General features: G+C 57.1%; 1 protein-coding gene across 7 annotated transcripts in view; it reads left to right on the forward strand.

Moving 5' to 3' along the window:
- The window catches only part of ZNF385C (zinc finger protein 385C), a 99,586-nt gene that overhangs the window by 29,189 nt on the left and 49,144 nt on the right, over nucleotides 1-21,253 (forward strand). For 4 of the 7 annotated variants that reach the window (XM_030021677.2, XM_030021678.2, XM_030021680.2 and 1 more), the window contains exon 2: nucleotides 15,141-15,389. In XM_030021677.2, the coding sequence (XP_029877537.1) occupies nucleotides 15,141-15,389 (249 nt within the window). Of the gene's footprint in view, nucleotides 1-4,172; nucleotides 4,281-8,527; nucleotides 8,706-10,243; nucleotides 10,266-15,140; nucleotides 15,390-21,253 lie in introns of those variants that run through there. The other 3 variants (XM_030021679.2, XM_030021683.2, XM_030021684.2) reach the window with 3 other exon arrangements.

Consider the following 21,253-nt stretch of genomic DNA (forward strand, 5'->3'; position numbering starts at 1 on the left):
GCCAGCTGCCAGCAGAGACGAGCCTTTCGCCGCTGTCCTCCGCTTGCGTCCCCGCGCACCCGGGGCTCTGGGTGGCCGTGGTCGGTGCCGGGGCAGCACCGGACTCGCCGGGGAGGGTGTGGGGCACGGGCGCTGCGGAGCTTGCTGCCTGGTGCAGGGCTGGCACGCTGCACGCCTGCCGCTCGGCAATGCTCCAGCCGCCCGCCCCGGTTAGCGAGCATCTGGGTAGCGCGCAGGGCTGCAGCCGGCGTGGGGACACGTGTGCTGGGGCCGAAACGAGGACCCCCTCTCCCGTCCTCCTGCGCATCCCTGTTTGGAGCACGCGCTGGCCCTCCGGCTCTCGCGTCTGCCCGGGAGCAACGCTCGCCCGGGGGAGCGGTGAGCTCTGGCGATGGGCTGGCCGGGTGCTGGGGTTCCCGATGGGATGCCGGCCCCGGCACACGCCCCAGGGGCAGCCTGCAGGACCGTGCCTTGGCTGCGTCCCCCGATCCCGTCTGCGACGGTGGCACTGTGCCCACTCATGGACACGCTCAGACCCTTGGCACGGACCGGCTGCGCTGTCTGGCGGCCGTGCGTCCCAGGAGGTGGACTTGCCAGCACCTCTGCCCGGGCCACCTCGCCACCGTGTTTCCCGTTGCCTGGAATTTGCTGGCGGGCAGTGCTGAGCACAGGGCTGCATCTCACACCCAGCTGGAGGAACGGCAGCTCCCAAGCTTCGCCCTGGGAATGCCCCTGCAGAAGAACCAGCCTTTCCTCCAGCCATGGCTCCCGTGCTGCTCATCGGCCGTGTACAGGGGTCGATGTGAGCTGCCCCCTCTGTGCCCGGCCCTGCCATCCCCGCTCTGTCAGGCACCATCTGGTGACAGCAAGGCAGCCCCTGCGGTGACAGCGCTCCAGCGATCGCAGTGTCACACGTGCCGGGCGGTGTGGGATGCAGGTGAGCAGCAGAGGAGGGAGGAAGGAGATCTTTCCCGTTCAGCGCCGATGCGCGGGAGGGAGGCAGGTGCCGGGTGCCTTGGCTTGCACGGGGCTAAGTGAGGCTCCTGCGGGTGCCCCAGCACCCTGCGAGGACCCCGTCACCGCTCAAGCGCTCTCCTGGCCACGGGGCACTGACGGGCTCCTTGTCCCTTTTGGCATGGTGTTGCAGAGCGGGTGCAGAGCTGCGGCCCCAGAGCACCCAGGGCTGGAGCGGGAAAGGAAACAGGCAAAATTTCACCGAGTGCTGGGGGTGAGTCCCAGTCCCGTCACCAGTCCCTCCTCCTGTGCCAGCCAAGCCCAAGATGGGACCTGAGCGTTGTGCTGTTACAAACCTGCCCGAAGCCCCCCCTTACAGCGAGCCGTCTGCGGCACGTACCGTGCACGGCTCTGTGTGCCCGGGGCCGGCTGCTCGCAGCCCGTGTCCACGTGTTTTCCATGGCAGGGAGACAAGTAACTTTTCATGAGTCCATTTACAAATTCCTTTCAAACAGGAAAGCTGACCCACTAGAGCTCATTAAATAACGTTAATGGTGCTGCCCAAATAAATATTAGACCCGCCACCTGCGCTGCCAGCCAACACTTGCTGCCTTCTGGCCTTCTCGGAGCAAAGGTTTCTCAGTTTAATTGGACACACGTGCTTCTCTCCTGACACTGGTGACCTCTGCTACAGCAAAGGATGATCACACTGCAGCGATTGGGTTCCTGCAACTTTATCCTGGCGCTGCAAAAGGAGGGGAGTGAGTCCAGCCGGCTCGCGGGAGCCACGGGCTGCTGAGCTTAGAGATAACCGAAGAAACCAAGACAGCGTGCGGAGAGGAGGTGACTAATTCAGGCCACGCTTATCACTGAACTGATTAAACCCAAGCTCTAAAACTCTTTTCCTCTTCCTTCTGTCCTCTAGCCAGCGAGTAATGTATAACTTCATTAGTCCATATCCAGGAGACACTCAAAGACATGGACAATTAATTATCATCTGTCCCATTTAATTTCCTTGCCTGTCAGTGATGGCTTCCCGGCGGTTCACAGACAAGTCAGCGTTTCAAGATGTGAGCTGAGGCTGAAAGCCAGTGCTCCTACAGCGCAGCTCCCGCTCACGTAGCTCTGTGACGGGACCCTTGCACCCGCATCGCTCTTGGGGAGCCCCTCAGCAGCACCTCCCGGTCCTCGCTGCCACCGGGCTCAGGGTCTCAGGCATGCCGTGCTGCCCCGGGCTGGGGGACCATCGCGAGCAGGCTCGAGGCTTTAGGGGCTTGATGACTGGAAGGGCCCAAAGTGCTCCCACGTACCAACGTGTGCCCCGTCTTTCCCAGCAGCACGGGAAGGTCTCCGCATTTCTCCCCAGCCCACTCCAAGGCAGAGCCCTTCCGACTCCTGCGAGGTTTTGTCACGGTCTGGAGGGTTTAATAATTCTGCCAGATCCGCACAAACACCCTCATTACCTGGCTGAGGCAAATCCCCCGTGGGGGCTGGCTGCTCGCCGGTGCCTTTGCCGTGGGTCCGGGCTACCTGAGCTGGCCAGGCCAGCGCCACGGTGCTGTTTGGGTGCTCCAAGCATCCAAGAGGTGTTGGGGTGCCCCAGAGGTGCAGGGTACAGCAGGGTGGGACAAGTCACCCCATCACCTGAATACCGGCTGAGGTGGAACCTCCTGAGAGCTGCTGCTGCCCGCAGGGAGCCCAGGGGTGCCGGCGGTCCAGCGCCGGGCGGTGTGGCATCGTGCTGCGGGGCTCTGATCCCCCTCGGGGCGACCAGGGCTGCGGAGCAGCCAGCAAAACTGCAAAACCTGGTGGAGAACTGCTAGCTGACAGTTAATAAAAATTAGTAAAACCGATTAAAAGGAAAATGACTGAGCTCCCACCTCCTGCGAGGCGGCTCAGATAAGGGGTGAGCTGCCTGAGCCAGCAGTGATGGGAATGGCTGGGCTGTCTCCGGCTGGTCCCTCAGGCTCGGCTGGCTGACAGGACTTCTGGGAGGGGTTTTGGTAAACATCTCAGAATTGCTAAAAACAAATAAAAGGTTGCAAAAATAATCTCCAGATGGAGGGATTGCCGTGGCTAATCTGAAGGCGGCAAGCGCTGACTGTGTGGTCCCTCTCTAGCCCAGGCATAAGACCGGGGCGGATGCAGAAGCAAGGGATGGTTTCGGACCTCTGTTTCTGGCTCCTCTCCTCCTCGCAGCTCCGGTGCTGTCGCTCTTCGCCTTCCTCAGACTTGTCCTTCCCGCTGGCGCTGCCGGCTCGGCCACGTCCCCCTCCGCGCTGCCCTGAGCGGGGACCAAAGGCCCGTGCGGGGGCTGATGCTGCCGCAGCCCCAAGGAGGACGGCAGCAGTGGGTCCCGCGGGGTCCCGCCCGTACGGCGCTCGCCTCAGATCCTGGTTACTAATTGCTCTGCAGAAAGCATTTCTCACAAGTTTCTTTCGTAAGAAATGGTAAGCACAGGCTTTGATTTATGTCTTCTTCTCCTTTCTTCCTTTCTTTTTTTTTTTTCCCTTCCTACCCCGAATGAAGAAACCCTTTTGATCATGCCGGGTTCAGACTCTGTAACAAGCATCTCTGTTTGTATTGTGGGGTTGTCAGCGTGATAACATGACAACGCGTCTCCCCGTCGTCTCACACACAATGAATTATTTCTTCCACTCTTTCTTTGTACCATCTCTGGGATAAATTACTGCTTCCAGTATTCACAGATGGGCTTGTCAACCAGTGAAGCATCCTTAAACTCTTAGATTATATGCTGCCCAGCACGGAGCGCTGGCCACTGCGGCTCAACCAAGGCTGCAGTAAAGTGTTTGTGCGGGGAATTGTCAGGCTGGCTTGAAAGCAAATTGCTTTGCCAATTTATTTTCTTTCCTGTGTATGAACATATTTTTCTTAAAGGGATGCTGTCACATTAAATATGGAACTGCCAACTGCAGGCATTAAAAAATCATGGGTCGTCCCATTTTCTTTCCTCCCACTCTAAATTCTAAGAAAACAATAAATTCGGGGTTCTTTTTACTTGTCATCTGCCTTTCAGCTAGAGATGCTTTTTCAAGCTCTTCCCAGCAGTCGGGAGGTTTGGGAACTTCAGCGCCATGACAAGTGCTACAGATCTGGGACAGATCGTGCCAGGGCGGATCAGTGGAGGGGCGGCCCCTTCTGCTGCGTTATCAGCAAACTCAGGCTTTCTCTCTTGGTCCCTTCTTTCCAAAATTCAGGCCTTCGTAGCCAGCAGTCAGAGGGCAGACCTGAGAGCAGTCCCAGTAACAAAGCACTTGGGGAGCTTTTCGTTCCCACTGAAGCTGATGGGACTGAACCATGTGCTGGTAAGCAAATTTTCCCCTAATATGTCCTTGAATGCATGTTCACCATCATCAAGCGCGATCCTGCTGCCTGGACTCTGTGTCACATCTGCTGTGACTGATGCAGAAAATCCTTCTCTGGCCTTTATCTATCCAAGCACTTTTTTGGGGAAGTTAATGAAAGTAGTTTTGTTATATTTTGACAAACTTTCATTTTTAGAGTGTGTTTCTATGCAGCAAGCTTATTGCTTAACTGGGGAAGTAAATCAGGCATTTGTTAGAACTGAACAACATCAAGGTAGTTCCTAGAACACGTATTTGAGAGATCTGTGTGAAAAGAGGTTTCGTTTCTGGCCAGGGGTCAGTGCTTTTCTTTCTCACAGCTGCAGTGAATCCCCCTGCCAAGAGCTGCGGGGGGTGGGTTACACCCAGCTCGGGGCAGCCCCAGCTGGGCTGAGTTTGGGAGGGCTATAACAAGGGGGGGGACAGCACCTGGGAGGGGGTGTCCTGCCTGGCATCCCTGCTCCTGCACCCTGGTATCCCTCAGCAGGGATCACTTTGCCCTCTGCCAGCCTGGCCCCTGTGATGTGCCATTTTGTTTGGGGGTCCTGGCCTGGGAAGAAATTGCTTTGCTTTGGTGGTGTTTGGTGCGGCTTCCTCTCAAGTTTAAGTTCTTCTGAGCGTGATCCTGAGATGGAGGGAGAGCCTCTGATGAGGCACAGGTATTTCATTCCTGGTGGTTAAAATACATGCAATGTACGGTCATGGAAGGTTCAGAAATCAGAAGGCAGAAGTGATGCAAAGTCGCTTGTTGGTCTTAACTTTTTAATGAAAATAACTTTCAAAGCTACGCTTTAATGGCAGGCTCATGGGTCAGCGGGGCTCAGCTTATTTACTGTCCCCCCCCCGAACTACTGAGCTCCACTGTGTGGGCTCCAGAGCCTCCTCCAGGAGATCAGGTGTTTGATAACTTTTATTTTAATAAAACACTGGACTTGTTTTGATGGACTGATCCAAAGCACTACATGGATTTAAACAGATCCCGTTGCAAATATCTTTATTTGATACCCCTGCGATGACTGGATTTCAAATGTCACTTGCTTAGCGCTATGAAATATTTAATTTAGGTTGTAATACAGTAGTGTGCAAGAACTCCAACTTAAATCGGAGGTCTCCTGTGTTAGCCAACAGCTAACAACAAATGTGCTTGAAAGCCAGTTTCTGCCCTGAAAAGCTCCTGATCCAGATGCAGGACTGAGGGGAGCCAGGAGGGAAGACCCTGCCCACCTTTGTGGCGGGTCTGTGCTGGCACACCGGCTCGTCACTGTAATTTGTCGTGGTGTCCCTCACCTCTGCCCTCCTGGGGCACATGTGGGTGGGGGAATGTGACCGCCACTGCCGCCACCGCGATGCTGCGTGGCAATGGCAGAGCTGCCGCGGGCACGGCACCCGTGCGTGGGCTGGGCAGGCAGAGCTGGAGCCTGGCAGGCGCCGGGCTGTGGCCGCATCCTGCCTGGGTGGGCTGGCCGGGATGCTGAACCCCCGGGAAGGGTCTTTTCTTACCTGGCTTTGAGCTGTGCTTGCTTGGCGAGGCCTCTGAGCTTTGCTTTCTCTCTTTATGTGGCTCTAGCATGAACCCAGCTGTAAGGAAATTTTAGTTTTGCTCCATAGAGGGAGCAGCACTGGCTGGTGCTTTCTGAATTGGGACTTTTAATGTTTAATGCGATAATCTTGTTCTGAGTCCTGCACATGTGGTAGATTGTCTTCTCCGGGAGCTTGCTTCTGTCAGCTTCAGCGAGAGGGGTACGAGGTGCTGCCGGGGCTTGGCCGCTTCCCTGTGGCGTAATGCGTTTCTTTGTCTTTTATTTTCCAAGAGAAAATAGTTGCAGCAAGCTCAGTGAGGAGACTGGTGAGGGTCAGGATCAGGGCAGGGGTTACCTCAAGCAGCACAGGAGGGACGGTGCACTTGGGGAACTCCAACACCAGCAAAGTCGTGCCACGTGCGGCGTCACCTCATTGTTTGTGGGTCTGTGCGAGGTGCCACAAGGGTCGGGGCTCTGTTGGGGTGATGGGAGCCAGCCCTGTGCCCAGAGGATACATGCCATCTCACAAGTGGTGTCTGGATTTGATTTCAGGGGGATTTGGGAAAAAAAAAAAAAAAAATCCTGTTTGTAGCGACTAGGAAGAGCCAGCGAGGAGCAGCTCGGCCAAGACTTGCCCCGTGGCTGCATCGGGTTGCACTCCTCGCGTCTATTTTAAGAGGCGAGCGGCACGGAGGCGGGGGAGCAGCCAGAGCCATCATCTCCCCGATCCCTTCGGCTGGGCAGCGCTTCTCCGGCAGCCGCCCCGTGATGAACGGGGTGCCAGGGTGACATTCCTGCTTTCTCCCCAAAGGTTGGCGAAGCTGCCTGTTTTATACCTCTTCTGCTGTGACACTTCAGATGCCCACCTTGCTGGTTCCTCCCTACCCTGGATGATGCCCGCAGGCAGCCAGCTCAGCCGGGGTGCCCTGCCCGCCTGCATCCTCTGGGAGCTTTGTGCCCTCCTTGAATTTTGGCATCGTGCGAGGGCTTGGTGGGGCGGTGCTGGGGAGAGGGCTCGGTGCTGGGTGGCTGCACCAAGGGCAGGCACATCCTCAGCTCACCGCGCCTTTGTAGTAGGTGGCTCTGCCCTAATCTTTGTGCTGATCACAAGAAACCTGAAGGATTTTGTGATCTTGCAAGCCCCGTGCCAGGCGTTCCTCAGCTGGCAGCATGCGGAGCGGCCGGGGGGAACAGCAGCCAGTTGGGATGATGAATCGCTGGCGCCTCAATCTTTCCTCTCCCGCTGCTCCCTTATGCTGTGCTAACATTTACAGCTGAACCCCTGGGGACAAAATGTCAGACTCCCTGCCTGTGTTTGCTTTGGTTTTTTCTCTGCTGGTGTGAGAGCGGGTGGGTCACTGCTGGGAGCCCACCCAGCCCACCCTCACCCACCCCAGGGGAGGAATGGGACCTGGCTGTCGCCCTTGCCCAGGACAGCGTGCTTGCCAGACCCTTCATCGTCTCATCTATCATTCTAAAAAGACACAGTCTGTGCGCCCTGCCTGCCCTGCCACCACCATGTTTTCTCTCTCATTACCCCACACTCTGCCCGTTTGGTCCCTGCTGAAGCCGATTAATCAACTCGTTGCCAATGTGGTGTTAGAAGCTGAGGGATTGTGGGACCCTGGGATGGGAGCTGAGAGGCACTTCCCAGGTTTTGGTTTCTGGGGCGGATGGGCATGTTCTCTGCACCGCTGCAGAAAAGCAGCGTTGTTTCCTCCACGGCGTCTCCTTCAGTTTGGGTTTTAGCTGTCCTCGCTCTTCAGGAGCCAGGCCGAGATCTGCTGATTCAGGGGACACGCAGCCCTGCGGTGTTAATGATCTCTGATGTGCAAGCGACAGGACAAGCACAGCAGCACCAGCGTGCCCGTGCAATGCCCTCTGCATGCCTGGGGTGCTGCAGGATGTCCCACTGCCCTTCAGCATGTGGGAGCAGGGCTGATGGGGACCCTGGGGGGCATCTAAGGGTAAGAGCCAGCCTGAGCATCTGGGGGGCTTAGACCTGAGGTCTGAGGATGGTCTGAGCCCCCTGCGTGCCCTGGTCCCTGTGCCAGGAGCCAGCTTGCAGCCCTGAGCTCTTCGGGAAGGCTGGCTCACACTAATCCTTGTCTGACAACGGATGGTTTATGGACTGATCCTAAAATGTGCCTCGCTCTGGCATTAGCAGAGCATATGTTGGGGCTGGGGGGGCAGAAGGGGGCTGGTTTGATGCTGTGTTATGAAATGCTGAAAGTGATGTAGGCATGGCCAGGAGCCCCTGAAATCTGCAGTCTGCCCGTGTTTGCTCGGCTCTTGGTCTGGGACACCAGAGCATCTCTTGATGCTCTAGCAGGTCTCCTGGGCCACCTCCATCCCATGGGGCAGAGCACCCGTGCGCTCGCTGCAGCCAAGGCCGGTTGCTTTTGCATCCCTCCACCGGTGGCTGGTGCCTCTTTATGAAGCCACACGGGGAATTTTCTGGGTCCGACCTTAGAGGCAGCCTGGGGAGTGCCCCCGTCTCCCTGTTCACCAACAGAGCTGATGTCAGGTGCATTCGCCCGCTCTTGGCACAAGGTAGCTCCTCCAGTGCAGCCTCCTGCCAGCTGGCGCCCGCTCCCCCGCGTGACGCTCGGGGCTTTTTGGAAACTTGCTGAGCTGCAGGCACCCAGCTCGTACTCGCCCCGGCTCTCGTCTGGAGGCTGCTGATGAGGGCTGACTTGGTGGCGATCGAACCGCATTTGAAGTGCTCCTTGAAATATGAGACAAGGGTCGGAAACTCTCCGGGCGTAGGGGTGTCTGCTGTGCCCTGACGGCTGCGGCACACGGGCAGCAGCCGGCTCGGTGGCTGCGAAGGGCAGGGCTCGGTGCTCCCTTTGCCGGAGATCAGGTAAGGGCCTGCCAGCGCTGGGCTGGGGGCGCCAGGCGCTGCCTCTTCAGCATCGCTTTGCCTGGAACCCAAATGGGTGGGTGGACTGGAAATTGCCCGTGCCAGCAGTGAGGGTGTGCAATTGCCCGTGCAAAGGCAGGACGGTGCGGCTGCCTTGGTCAGCCAGGCTCCCCTGCGCCCCGGGGTGGGGACTGGGGGCTCTAGGGGGTGGAAGCAGCCAGGGCTCCGGTGCAAATGCCTGCCTGGCCTCTGTGCGCGGCAGTGATGGGATCACGGAGCTGCTCCAAGACTCGAACTGCCCCTCTGCTGAGATTTACACCTCCAAGCATGGGAACTATTGGCTAATTTGTGCATTCAAGACAATTTTAATGGGGACGCACTGTCAGCTCTAACAGCAAATTCCAGTAGAAAAGAGCAAACTGAGCCAGCAATGAGATGCAGTGATTTGAGTTGTGCTCGGGTAAGGGTTTGTGGTATTCTCTGGCTTTCCTGTGGATCCTTGTAAATGCAAACAGGGCCACTGCAAATAAGGTCATTGCTTGGGGAGTTTAAGTGAGTTTTGTGACAGCTGTTGGTGGTATCTTTCATACTAATTCTTATACTTCCGTTGCTTTTATTTACTATTATGAACACTTAACCAGAGATAAGGAAAGTGGATTCACTGTTATGGAATCATGTGAAGTCAAATTGGTTTGGTTTTTTTTTTTTTTAGATTTCTTGCTCTCTTAGCAAGTTCATCCAGACTTTAGGTTCAGGTGGTAGTTTCCCTGATTCCACATTACTGAATGGGACAAACCTCCAGATTAGCAATTCTGATGCCACTTCAGCTCTGTGGCGAAGGCAGTTTTACTGGTGGAGGTTCTGGCCCCATGTGTTGGGTCCGTTGTGTTCAGGCCCAATAAAAGACCTGTGGGACACAAATCTGTGCCAATGGCAGGAGGGAGCCCACGGGTCCCTGCCAGGGTAGGACTGGGAGAACATCCCTGGGCAGACGCTCGGGCTGCATCAGCATGGAAACCTCTGGCCAGGCTGCGCTTAACTGTGTTCCCTGTACCCTGGGATGGCCTCGCCGGGTCTGTCCTCAGGTTATCCAGAGTTTCAGAATTGAGGTGAAGGACCCAACGTGCATCGAACCCGCTCTCTCATCAGGATTTTGTAGTTTGGCCAGAACCCCACTGTCCCAGTGACTTAGCTCATGGCCAGGTAGCTGCTTTTCTGGGTGCAAGCCTATTCCCCCTGCTAAAAAGCAGCTGTTTTGAGATCTGGGGGGCCCCAGCATGGAGGGTGGGTGGCTGCAAGACCTCTGCCATGTGCCCTGAGCTCCAGCTCCTCCTTTGCAGGCTGAGGGTGCGTAAATGTGTCAGCACGCTGCAGATGTCTGCTGGCATCGCCTCCGCTAATCCTCCTCGCTCCTCCCTGCCGGCGTCGGGGGTTGCTGCCGCCTGCAAGTTCCTGGCAGAGCCGCCCAGCAGAAGGTGGCCAACTGTGGCACAGGGCACTGTTTGGTCCACCAGCACAGCCCAGGGGCTCACTGAGACTTGATCCTCCCCGGCCGCAGAGGTGAGGGATGCTGCGTCCCTGTGCTCGCGGGGTGCGTGGGCAGCTGCAGGTGCATGTCGGCACGGAGCCGCTCTCCGGTGCCCACAGCCTGCGTGGGAAGTTATAGTTGCTAAAGAGTTTGGTTTGCATTTAGGAGCTGAAGTAAAGGATGTCCCAGCATGGGGCTGCTTCAGAAACTCAGCTGCTGACTGCGCAGAGCAGCTACGGGGATGTCCCCTGCGGAGGGGACCGCAGGGCAAGCCCGGTTCCTGCAGAGGAAGCCTGGAGGTGCCGGGGTCTTGGGAAATGGGATCTCACTGCTGTGTGTGTGCCAAGGCCAGGCCCCAGGTGCTCAGGCGACCAGTCAGGGTTTTCCAGGGGCTGAAATTAATTTGGGCTGTGGCATCAGCTGAATGGTTACCCTGGAGCCCAGGGATGCAGCGTCCCCCGGGCCAGTGCCAGCACTGGGACAGACTCCTGCTGCCCAGGCCCCTGGTGCAAATGCATCTGGCCTGGCTCCTGGGAGGAGAAATCGCTGTTGGTGGGGAAGGGTAGTCCATGGGGGGCTGAACTGGGGTGGTCAGGGAACGGAACGGTGTCTGCAAAGGTCCTGGAGCAGATGAAGAGGCATGTCCTCGCCTGGCAGAGCCTCACTCCGTCGCTTTCCTTCCACCTGCATGGATGTTCTCTGGAAAGGAGGCGAGCTCTGCCATCGTGCACCCTCTATAAACCAGAGTGTTTCTTATTTCAGATATTTAATGCCTGGATTTAAAATTCTTTCTAACATTTGTCAGCGCTTTACAGCCTTTCGCAACATGTTTATGGTGCTATTAAAAAAGAGAGGGAGAGACCTGAGGTTATGGGCTACTGTACAGGAGTATATAAAACTGACCTTAAAATTACAAACTCACTGTGCAAACCCACCTGCCTGGCAGCCTGCTGTGCCGCTTGGCTGGGGAGACCAATCTGGCTGCTGGGAGTGACAGGGGATGAGGGGATGGCAATCCCACAATCAGTTTGTTATTCCAAGTGATTGCAAACAATAAAAGCACTGAGGGCTAGAGGGGGAAAGCTCCCTTGGACTCAGAGATTGCAGTGCTGCAGTCCTGGGCTGGGACTGTGTGTATCGCAGGGTGTCCAGGGCTTGGGGACCAGGGTGAGGACCAGCATCTGGTTGGGGACCGGGGGCTTGCCATGCTGGGTGGGCAGCGTGTCCTGGAAATGCCACGCGGTGGGAGGATGGACACTTTGACGCAGCGCTCGCTGCTGCAGTGACACCCAAGCCGCTCTGACCTTCTTTTATTTCAGAGAGATTTGGACATCTGTCAGGGAGCTTTTCGCACCCTGCAGGAGCCTTTGGCCCCGCTCGGCCGGCGGCGGGGTCGGCACAGCCCTCGGCGGTTCTGAGCAAAGGGCAGCAAAAAGCGCAGATGGGGGGCGGGGGGCATCATGGGCCCGGGGAGGTGTCGTTGGTGCTGATCAGCCAAGTGAAGTCTGGGCAGAGGTGGGTGAGTGAACCCCCCCCATCCCAGTGGAGCCCTGCACCCCTTGGGAAGACCACCCAAAAGATGAGGTTGCTCCTGGTCCTCCATGGAGAAGACAAAAGCTTGGTGGCTTTGGCCCCAGGGTGGGATCGGGCAGTGGAGCCAGGATGCGTTGACCCTGTGCTTGGTGCTGGATTTGGCTCGGAGCCCCCGAGTCACCTTGGGCATGTGTGGGGTGTCATTTCACCTTCACTGTGCCTCGGTTTCCCCCCTGTGAAAGGGGGTAACAGCCTCCCAAAAGATCCTCAATGCTTTGCTGCAAAGGCAAAATCTGCCCCAAAGTAGCTGTCAGTCAGGGAGCTGCTGGTCCTTACATGTGTAGTGACCTGTCCCAGCCAAGAATCACCAAATTTATGGTCCTGATACCTGAGAAGCAGAACAGGGGCAGCAGAAATTAAGTGAATGAGACAAGCGTGCACGCAATTAGGACAGACCTTTTAAACACTGCAATGAGAGCTGGGACAGGGAGCCTCTGCCTAATCAAAGCAACAGCAGTTCCTTTTTTTAAGATGAGGGAGACTTTTGGGATACTTTGTCCACATAATGTTCCAATTTTAGCTCTGCGTCCTGGGATGTAATTGCATTAAAAATACCCAGGGAGAGGGAGGATGCCAAGGGCACCCGGGGACCTGGCTCTGCTGGCGTGTCCCCACCAGCGCTCTGTGTGTCCTGCTGCATCCCCAAGGCCCCGTTTCACATTCCCGACGCTGATCGTCTCCCAGATCTGCTTTCCGGCTGCTCTGCTAATGGTTATTCTGGTAAAGGCCCTCTCCCTGGGGTGCTGCGGGGCTCCCTGCCCATCTGAGTACGATCAGGCATTGATTGCTGTGAGTTTTGGGGAATGACCACAAATGACGTGGTTCAGTTGGATGGGGCAGCTCTGCTGCTGAGATCTTCGCGCTCAGTGTGGGGTGGCTCTGTCCTGCTGCTGTGCCAGCCCTGAGCGTGCCAAGTCCAGGAGATTTCATCTGAAAAACATTAGCTGTTTTTTTTTAAATACAATTTAGGGTTTTTTTGAGCCTTTCAGTGCTGGGCCATGCTTGTTTCACTTGTCCCAAGCACAAGGGCTATGCATTTTCTTTCGTTTTCATTGAAATGTGAAGCTGAAGCCTCAGGAAAAATCCTGAGGTCTCTAGAGAGAGTCCAGGGTTAATAGGTACCAGAGGGCTGCATGCAAACTTCAGGCTCCTAAATCCTTCTGCCAAAAAGTAGATTTACTTATATTTAATGTAAATCTCCTTTTAGTTATGCTCCTTATTATTTTAACCGGTGAAGCAGGAGTTTAAGGATCTTATTGTTAACATTTTTGGCTAATCATGGAGTAATTTAGGCTGGAAGGGACCGTTGGTGGTCAGTCCAAGCTTCTGCCTGATGCACAGCTGGCTGCAAGGCTGGAGCACGTTGTGCAGGTCCTGGTCCACCCCCACAGGCAGACCCCCTCCCTGAGCAAAAATGACATTAACTCCTTCAGGAGATGGTGACAAACGCTGCGGTGGGCGCGGGGTGGTGACATCCCCTGGGGTGACACCGGGCTGGCTCTGCTGCCGCAGCTTGGGTTGCCCTCCATCCCCGCAGGTCCTGGGTTTCGCCTCCGGCTCAATTAACAGCCCGTGGAAAAACCTTCCGTTGCTTTTTGCTGACTAGATCTCCTAAGGGAGATGCTCGTTGTCACCTCGGGAAGCTGGATAGAGCTAGACGGGTCCGGTGCTCTGAAAACGCCAAAACCTGCTGAGGACCGGGGCGTTCGCCGCACGGGTGGGTGGGTGGGTGGGAGCGCACTCATCCACCCACCCACCCACGCACGGGCGGGTGGGGGGTACCCGCGGCTGCCCCCCCCCCCCCCCCGGTCCCCGCAGAGCCGCTGGCTCCCGCGGCTCGGGCCCGCTGCTCGCAGCCTCTGCGCCACCGCGGGGCCGCGGCCGGGGCTGCAGCGCCCGGAGACCGCCCGGTCCCCGCTGGGCCCCCCCGCCCGGCTCCCGGGGCCGAGCTGTGCCTGTCTGCTTTCAGCGCACCAAGACCTTCCTCCCCTGGGAGGCTCTGGGTGCTGGGGGGGGGGCAGCCCCCCCCCTCCCGAACCCACCCCCGGCTGGCTGCTGGGGAGCCGGGGGCAATTCTTGGGGTGCTCAAGTTGCAATGGGTTGTCTCTGGAGAGAAATTATGTGACTTGTCCCAGAGGGGAGTCTGCGAGAGCTCGGCCTGTCACCTCCCGCAGCAAAAACACGGGTGCGGAGGTGGGTGCGGGTCTGGGAAACGCAAGCCGTGTCCGAGGGGGTGTGCAGGGCTTCCCACCGTCAGGAGCAGTGGGCTGGGGCTGCTGGGTGAGGTTTCCCAGGATGGTGCTGCACCAAGTCAGGCAGGGACAGCCGTGGTGCTTCAGGCTGCTTGTTGCATAAACCAAAGCCTCTGGTCTGGTCCCTAACGTCCGAGGAGGGCACCGGTGAACCCGCGAGCAGTGTCTGCACAGCCCTTCCTGAGGATGCCAAGGGCATCTCTGCAGTGCACCTTTGCAGCCTGTCTGGCCACCCACAGACACCCCGGTCCCCTGCTCTTGGCCCCTTGGGGTGTCTCGGCACAGCGTGCCTGTGTGTATTTGTAACTGGCAGTTGCCAGCTCCAAGGTGGTAACTGGATCACAGGGCTCGGGTGACCTTTGCGCCTCTCCAAGGCGCAGTTCTGCATGTCCCACCAGCTCCCAGTTCGGGGTCGGGCAGTGGGGACTGTGTGTCTGTGAGGCAAAGGCTGCAGGAGGGCCGTCCCTCGCTGACCCCAACCCCTCCATGGGCAGCTCTTCCACGTGGTGGCCCTGTGTGGGTCTGGGACTCAAGCTCCCAATGCGAGTTGCTCCTGCAGAACCCTGCGTTCAGGACAGGCACCCACTTAACATGGGCTAGAAAGTGCTCATGGCTTGAGGTACCAGTACCGGTCCTCCTCCTGCCATGGCAGGGATGGGCTGCAGGACACCAGAGCAGCACACAAGTCCAACCAGTTGAATTTCTTGCCTGCAGAGAGTTGGTTACCATCCCAGCTCTTCCCTCGGCCAACCTACGGTGCTGTCCAGGAGTGAACAGAAAGACTTTAACTGACATGAGGAGTGTCATTTGGTGCTAGAAACTTGGAAGAAGTGTGTTATTCCCTGCTCCAGCACTAACCTCTTGGGAATGCCACTGATCATGTTGTCTTGCCTAATGCAACTCCTTGCAGAGATGTAAATGCTGCTGTTCTTGCTCAGGGAGCAAGATCCAGGCAGCCTGGGCACCCCACAGGCATGGGACCTGTGCTTGATTTTCCTGCCTCACTTGGCCCCTTGTTCCCATCCCTCTGTCCTCACGGCAGGTCTGTCCTTCCTCCCGCAGGCATGAAGCGGCCCCTGAGCCCATCCCACAACCCCGAGAACGGGGTGCGGCTGGTGGAGGCAGCCAGCTGCCCGCTAAGCCAGCCCGAGCAGCGCATGAAGCGGGAGAAGAAGCACCAGTCGTTCACGCTCTGCGAGGTCTGCAACATCCAGCTCAACTCGGCCGCACAGGCGCAGATCCACTACAACGGCAAGTCCCACCAGAAGCGCCTCAAGCAGCTCAACAAGGGGAAGATGCCGGCAGCCCAAGGTAGGAGCCCATCCATCAGGTCAAGGTTGCCCAAAGGCTGCCCTTGCTCTGGGACAGCTACTCCGCTGGGCTTGGTGTGCTGGAGTTGTGGGATGTTCGGGAACGCTGTGCTGTCCTCGGCATCTGTCACTTGCTTGTCTGCCTGAACACCGGGGCCTTCCCCAGCCCGCTGTCACTGCCGGTTCTCGAGTGGTTTTGGGGCCTGAGAGCCCGCGCTGCTGCGCCAGATGGATGGATGCGTGTGGGTCCCGTCCATGTGCAAGTATGGTTGCTGGTACTCTGTGTCTTTGTGAGCATCTTCTTGGGTTTCTGTAGATGACTTTTGCAGCTGGGATGAGCGCATCCAAGGGTGGAGTGGCTGCCGGCCTCTGGGTTACCGGCTACCTGCTTTCCAGGTGCCATCCTGACCCTGTCCCTCCAGCCTCCTGCTGTGCACGTGTCCTGTAACTGTGCTGAGTTTGGCTGCTGTTGACTCAAAATACTGCTTAGATTTTGGTGCTGAGGGTTAAAAGCTCTCAAGTGACACTTTCAAATATGGTTGGAGGTTTTGTTGGAAACTATGATCTCCTGAAACTTCATCTCCATTTTTTTGTTGGGGTGCTCTGCACTGGCAACCCCTATTAACCTGCTGTGTTCTGTGCTCAGATACTCTGGCAGCATGTAGCTGCATTGGATTCCACTGGCCCTCTGACACGTAACGTCCTTGGCAAATTGTCTCATTGTGCTGGCTTGTGGGGGGGGATATTGCTTCTGTCCTGCAGCCCCAGGAGAGGCTGCCCGGGGAGGGCTTCTGTGGTGTGTTCGCACAGGGGAGGTCACTGCCCCGAGTCCCTTGTACAAGGGGATCTGTTGCCTGCCGTTAGCTCACTGGGGTACCAGCGAGCACTGGGATATTGTCTGCTGTGACACCAACACTTGATGGGCCCTACAACAAACCAGACAAGCTGTGCCATCTGGAGTCCATGTGTTTAACAGGGTCGATCTGTTCCAGTGAGAAGGAAGCACCAGCATTGCAACAAGAGTGGGTCTTGTTTTCTGTTTAGAGACCCATGTTTATAAAAAAAAACACTTAGCAGAAGTGGCAGCCAAGACAGCTCCGTGTTTGCCCTTGATATGATGTTTTGGGGTCCATGGTTTTGTTTCACGAAGTGTTTAGGTGATGGGCTGAGTGCACGGGACCTCAGGTGTTGCGGCATTAGGAGGCAAAGGTATCTTTTGTGGGATGCCCTGAAGCACCTGTATCTGAACTCCTGGGGGTGATGTGCGCAGTGGCCTGTTCTGCTTGCTGGTCGTCCATGTAATGCCGTGCTGGGGGTGTAGTGGTCCGAGGCTGCTGTGAGTTGGGGATGGTTTCTCTTTTTGGCGGTGGAGCTCCTGTTAATTGCCAAGTTATTGTAAAACACCTTCGTTGTGTTACGACTGGCGAGAGAGCAGCCCGGCGTCATCCCTCCAGGCAGGCTTGACATCCACTCCATGTTGTCAGCAAGTCCAGGCAGTGCAGAGCTGTGTATTAACTAGTCAGGCTGCAGCACGAGGAGGGAGTATGTCTGCTGGTGGCTGGACAAAGCCTCTTCTAAAGAGCAACGAGGTGATCCCATCATGCCGAGCCTGACTAACCAAGTCTCCGCTTTCCTGCCTGTTTTTTTCCAAATGTCACCTTGGTGACGGCAGTCTCCTCTAAGCCCCCCTCGTTAGTTCTCTGGGGGCACTTTCTGAGTGTACAAGAAGGGCTGGCGCTTGTCCCCGGGGTCTGGGTGGGTGGGTGGGTGGTCCCGGCCCCTCGCCCGTCAGCCGCAGCGGGGATGCTGGCACACGGCAGGTGCTGTGCCGCCGGGCCGGAGCTCGTGCGGGGGCAAGGACTCGCTTGCCCTCTGTGCCATCTGTTGGCATTTACCTGGCCTGGGCCCGTACAGCTGACTGCTGCAGATTTTCTCCTGCATAAAAGCAGGGAAACGTGCCCACAAATGTCACCCTGCAACAACGATTGACCAGCTCTGCCTGAGCCTTTCGGCTGCGAGGGTTTGCGTTGCATTAAGCAGCAAACCAAGGGAATTTGTTCTTCCTGGCGCAGACACGTGTGCCCAGGGCAGTGCCCAGAGCCCAGTATTCCCAGCCTGAGGCCAGTGCTTTCCCCGGGACGCCGCTGCCGTTCGAGGAGGGTGTCGCTGGCTGTGCACCCTGAGGCTGCTCCACAGGGACCAGCAGTTGCAGGGGGTCCCAGTGCAGACCCCTTTGAGCTGCACTGGGCAGCTGACTTGGCAACTGACCTCCTTTCCTTACAGACTAATTACAAGCTGGATTAATGAGCTGAGGTCTCCAAAGCACTTTGTAGCTCATTGATGCCTTTATCTGGTGAGAGGGTGATGAGAAGTTGAGGGGAAGGGGAAAGGGCAGGAATGTGCCGGAATCCTGTAAAACCACGCGTTCGATGCCAGCCCCTCGCTGCCCAGCACCGTGCACCCCGGCTGCCCTTCTGCGGCCCACGGCGTGCTGTCCTGCAAGGAGCTGCTCTGCTGAAGAGCAGTGAGGGGTTGGAGTCTAGTCCCAGTTTTGTGAGGAAATGTTTGTTTAATAACATCTGAAGCTGGCAACATCTGTTGGCAAACAAATCTGCAATGCTTTTGCAAACAGCAAAGCAGCAGCGGGTTGCAGGGTGGTAAATCCTGCTGCGTCTGGCCACCCCAGCCCCAGTTAGCGGGATGGGTGATCATGGCACCGTGTCCCACACACAGACGATGCTCTCTGCGTACTGGGTGGCTGTCCTCGGTGCTCGTACCTTCGCTGCTGTGCTCACTGGTGGCTTCTGGCACATCTGCGGGGTGGGGAGGTCCTGGGTGCGAATCTGGACCCGTGTTCCCCTCCAGCACTTTCCATCCTGCTGAGCACTGGACTTCTTCAAAGGCAGGAAAGTGCTGATGGGACCCGGCTCACAGCTGGGTCAGGAGGATGCTTGTTTGTCCCCAGCAAACCAAGAAGGTGGGTAACTGGGTGCTGCGGTGGGTGCCAGGGCCCTGGCTACGCTGCCCTGGCCTTCGCAGACCTCTGTGGATCAGTCTGTATAAATACCTGCTTCTGCACTTGCTAGAGACCGGGCAGGCTGGAGCCATAAATTCCTAGCATGGCAATGGTCATCTGTATGCCAAATCCTGCCCTCCCTCGTGGTGGTTTTGTTTGAGCAAGGCCTAAGATATGCAAAGGAGCTGGTCTGTTTATCATCGTTTACTGACAGATGGAAATATTGCCTGCTATTTTAATGGGAGCAGGGCTCATAAATTCCAGCCTGTAGCTTCCAGATTCTCCCCCCGGACCCGGTTGTGGCTCGATGGGAGGCTGTCCAGGGATGCATTTCCTATCGAGCCAAAGAATCTCGGAGCATGCAAGTATGCTCTTTGTACTTCTGCGTTGTCCCTGACCTCTGCCAGCGTCCAGGGCTCCAGCAGACAGTCGCAGCCCTTGGGGCTTTGCTGCGCTGTCAGCCTCGTGCATGCTTTGCTCTGGTGTTCAAGGTGAAGTTGGCTTCTGCTTGCGCAGGACTGCAATTTGCTTATGTGGGGAAATTGCAGACGGCATCTGCTCCCCTCGCCTCCCCATCCCTCCTGCCCCCCCGCCCCCCCGCAGCGGTGGGGAAGCGGTGCCTGTGCAGGACGCTGCTCCCACCGCAGCCTGCTCTGCTCGTCTGGAGCTGACCTTCTCCCCCACGCTTTTGGTTAAAAATGTCATTTCCAGCTTTATCATGGGCAACTTTTCCCAGCCTCCTGAGGCGTGAGCCTGGAGGGAGGCACGCGGCTGCGAATCACAAATTAGGGCTGGGAACCGGTTGATGTGATGCCCGTGTCCCCTCTGCGCTGGTCGTGCCGCTGGCACTGTGGGTGCTCAGTGCCACCCGGCCCCACGTCACCTGCGCTGGGAGAGGGGCTGATCCCTCCCCAAACCCAATCGTCCACCGCTGCCGAGAAAAGCGGACCAGACTTTTCTGCCTTGCCCAAGTGAGCTAAGGACAAGTGCTGGAAAAGCTCCTGGTCTGTGCTCCTGCCTGGGCTGCAGCGTGCAGGCAGAGCTGGGCAGAGGTGATGATTGCTTGGGCTAAACCTGGTGCTCGGGGGGCCCTGCCCCATCACACTCCTCTTGGAGCCCTTCACCAGCCAAACCAGCACATTTGGGTGCTGAGAAAATGCACCTGCCTGTGGTCACAGGAGCAGTCGCCCCTTCTTGGGCAGCTCCTGGCCAAGCTGCCCGCTCCGGCGATGGGCTCAGCCTGGCACAACCCACCGAGAGGGCAGGCTAATGTGGGTGTCTGATAACGTGTCAGCACTGGGGGAGCCTTGGGAGGGGAGGGAGAGTTTTTAAAGACAATGAATTAAATGAAATAATTGAGTTAGACAAAGATGGGATATTCCTCTGAGCTGGAATCTCTGTCTCGCACTGACATCTACAGCTACATCAAAGGCAGCTTTCACAGATGCTGCTCCATCTTCCCCGTTTGCCCTCTGGCTTCTCTGATCAGCTATTTCTGCAAAGGCTGTAATCGCTTGCATTTCGTGGAGCAAAGCTGTGGAGGAGCTTAGCTGGCAAACAGATGTGATAATCGGTATCATTACAATTTATTAGCTCTATGCCAGAAAGACCCCCAACTTAAAAACAAATTATTGTTCATTAGGCGTTTTCTTGCAAGGCAAATCATAGATTTCTGTTGTCTCACGATGAATTGCAGTGCAGGCGACAATTAGATATGGGATGTCCACAGATGAAAGATGTCTTCGTGTTGCAGATGCCAGTTCAAATTCAACTGGGTCAAGAGTGATTTAATTGCTGCCTGTGATTTTCAGTGGTGCCCAAGTGAGCTCAGGTTGCTCTTGGTGTCCTCGTGCTCCCGCAGCCGGGAGCCAGACCCCCGCGTTCTGGTGCCAAATGAGCAGAAAGAGCTGCGCTACCCCAAAACAGGGAGCGGTGGCTGCAGGCACAGCCTCCAGCGCTGCTTTTGTGCCAGTCCAAACTGCTGGGTGAGGGCAGGGGACAAAGGTTTGCTGCCTTCCCTTTTTCCTCCTGGATGATCTCAGGGGCTGCCCATCGCAGGATGGGCTGAGCTGGAGCATTTCAGGAATTTGCTCCCTTGCTGTCCACTGCTCCCAAAAAAGGCCCTTCCACCAGTGTCCCAAAAAAGTCACGGGATGTAAAGAGCAGCTCATGCTCCCCCGCTGCCGGAGCCGGCGTCCCCAGGCCCTGTCAGCTCGCATCTCGCTGAAGTGTGGCAGGGAAGCGTTCTCCTTTGTAGCAGGAGTCTCCCAGCTTCCCGGGCAGATCCGAGCTGACAGCAGCTCATACCCCACCTTGGCTGAGGACGGTGGGTGCTGGGGGGTGGTGGGAAGGACACCCTGTCCAGGCATCTCCTGTGCCAGGAGGGTCTGTGTGAGCCCTGAGCCCACCTCGGACTGCCTTTCCCAGCCCTGGGGGCTGCCGGTCTGCTCCCCCAAACCCAGTGCTGAGGCTGGGTGGGCAGGATTGAGCCAAAACACGCGGAACCAGCTGTGCACTGGTGCCAATACACGTCGCAAGCTCTTTTTCCTCCCTTCCACGTGTCTCCATGGCATTACGTACCCAGCCCCTCTCCAGGGCTGCCCAGTGCTGTCCCCCAGCCCTCGCACTGGAGCTCCCTGTGCTGCCGTCCCCACCCGCTCAGCAGCACTGCACCGAAATAACGGCTCCTTGCGAAGCGAAAGGTCCCGGTTTCCCCAATTAGCTGCTGAAATGTCTGTCTGTGCGCGTTTGCAGAGCAGAAAGGCTTGAGATGAGCAGAGAAATCGGTGTGACAGCTTCAGCATCGCTGGGTCCGCAGCGGAGGGGATGGGCCCCCGGGAGGGGACGCG

This window comes from Aquila chrysaetos, chromosome 8 (assembly GCF_900496995.4).
Source record: "Aquila chrysaetos chrysaetos chromosome 8, bAquChr1.4, whole genome shotgun sequence".
Classification (NCBI taxonomy): domain Eukaryota; kingdom Metazoa; phylum Chordata; class Aves; order Accipitriformes; family Accipitridae; genus Aquila; species Aquila chrysaetos.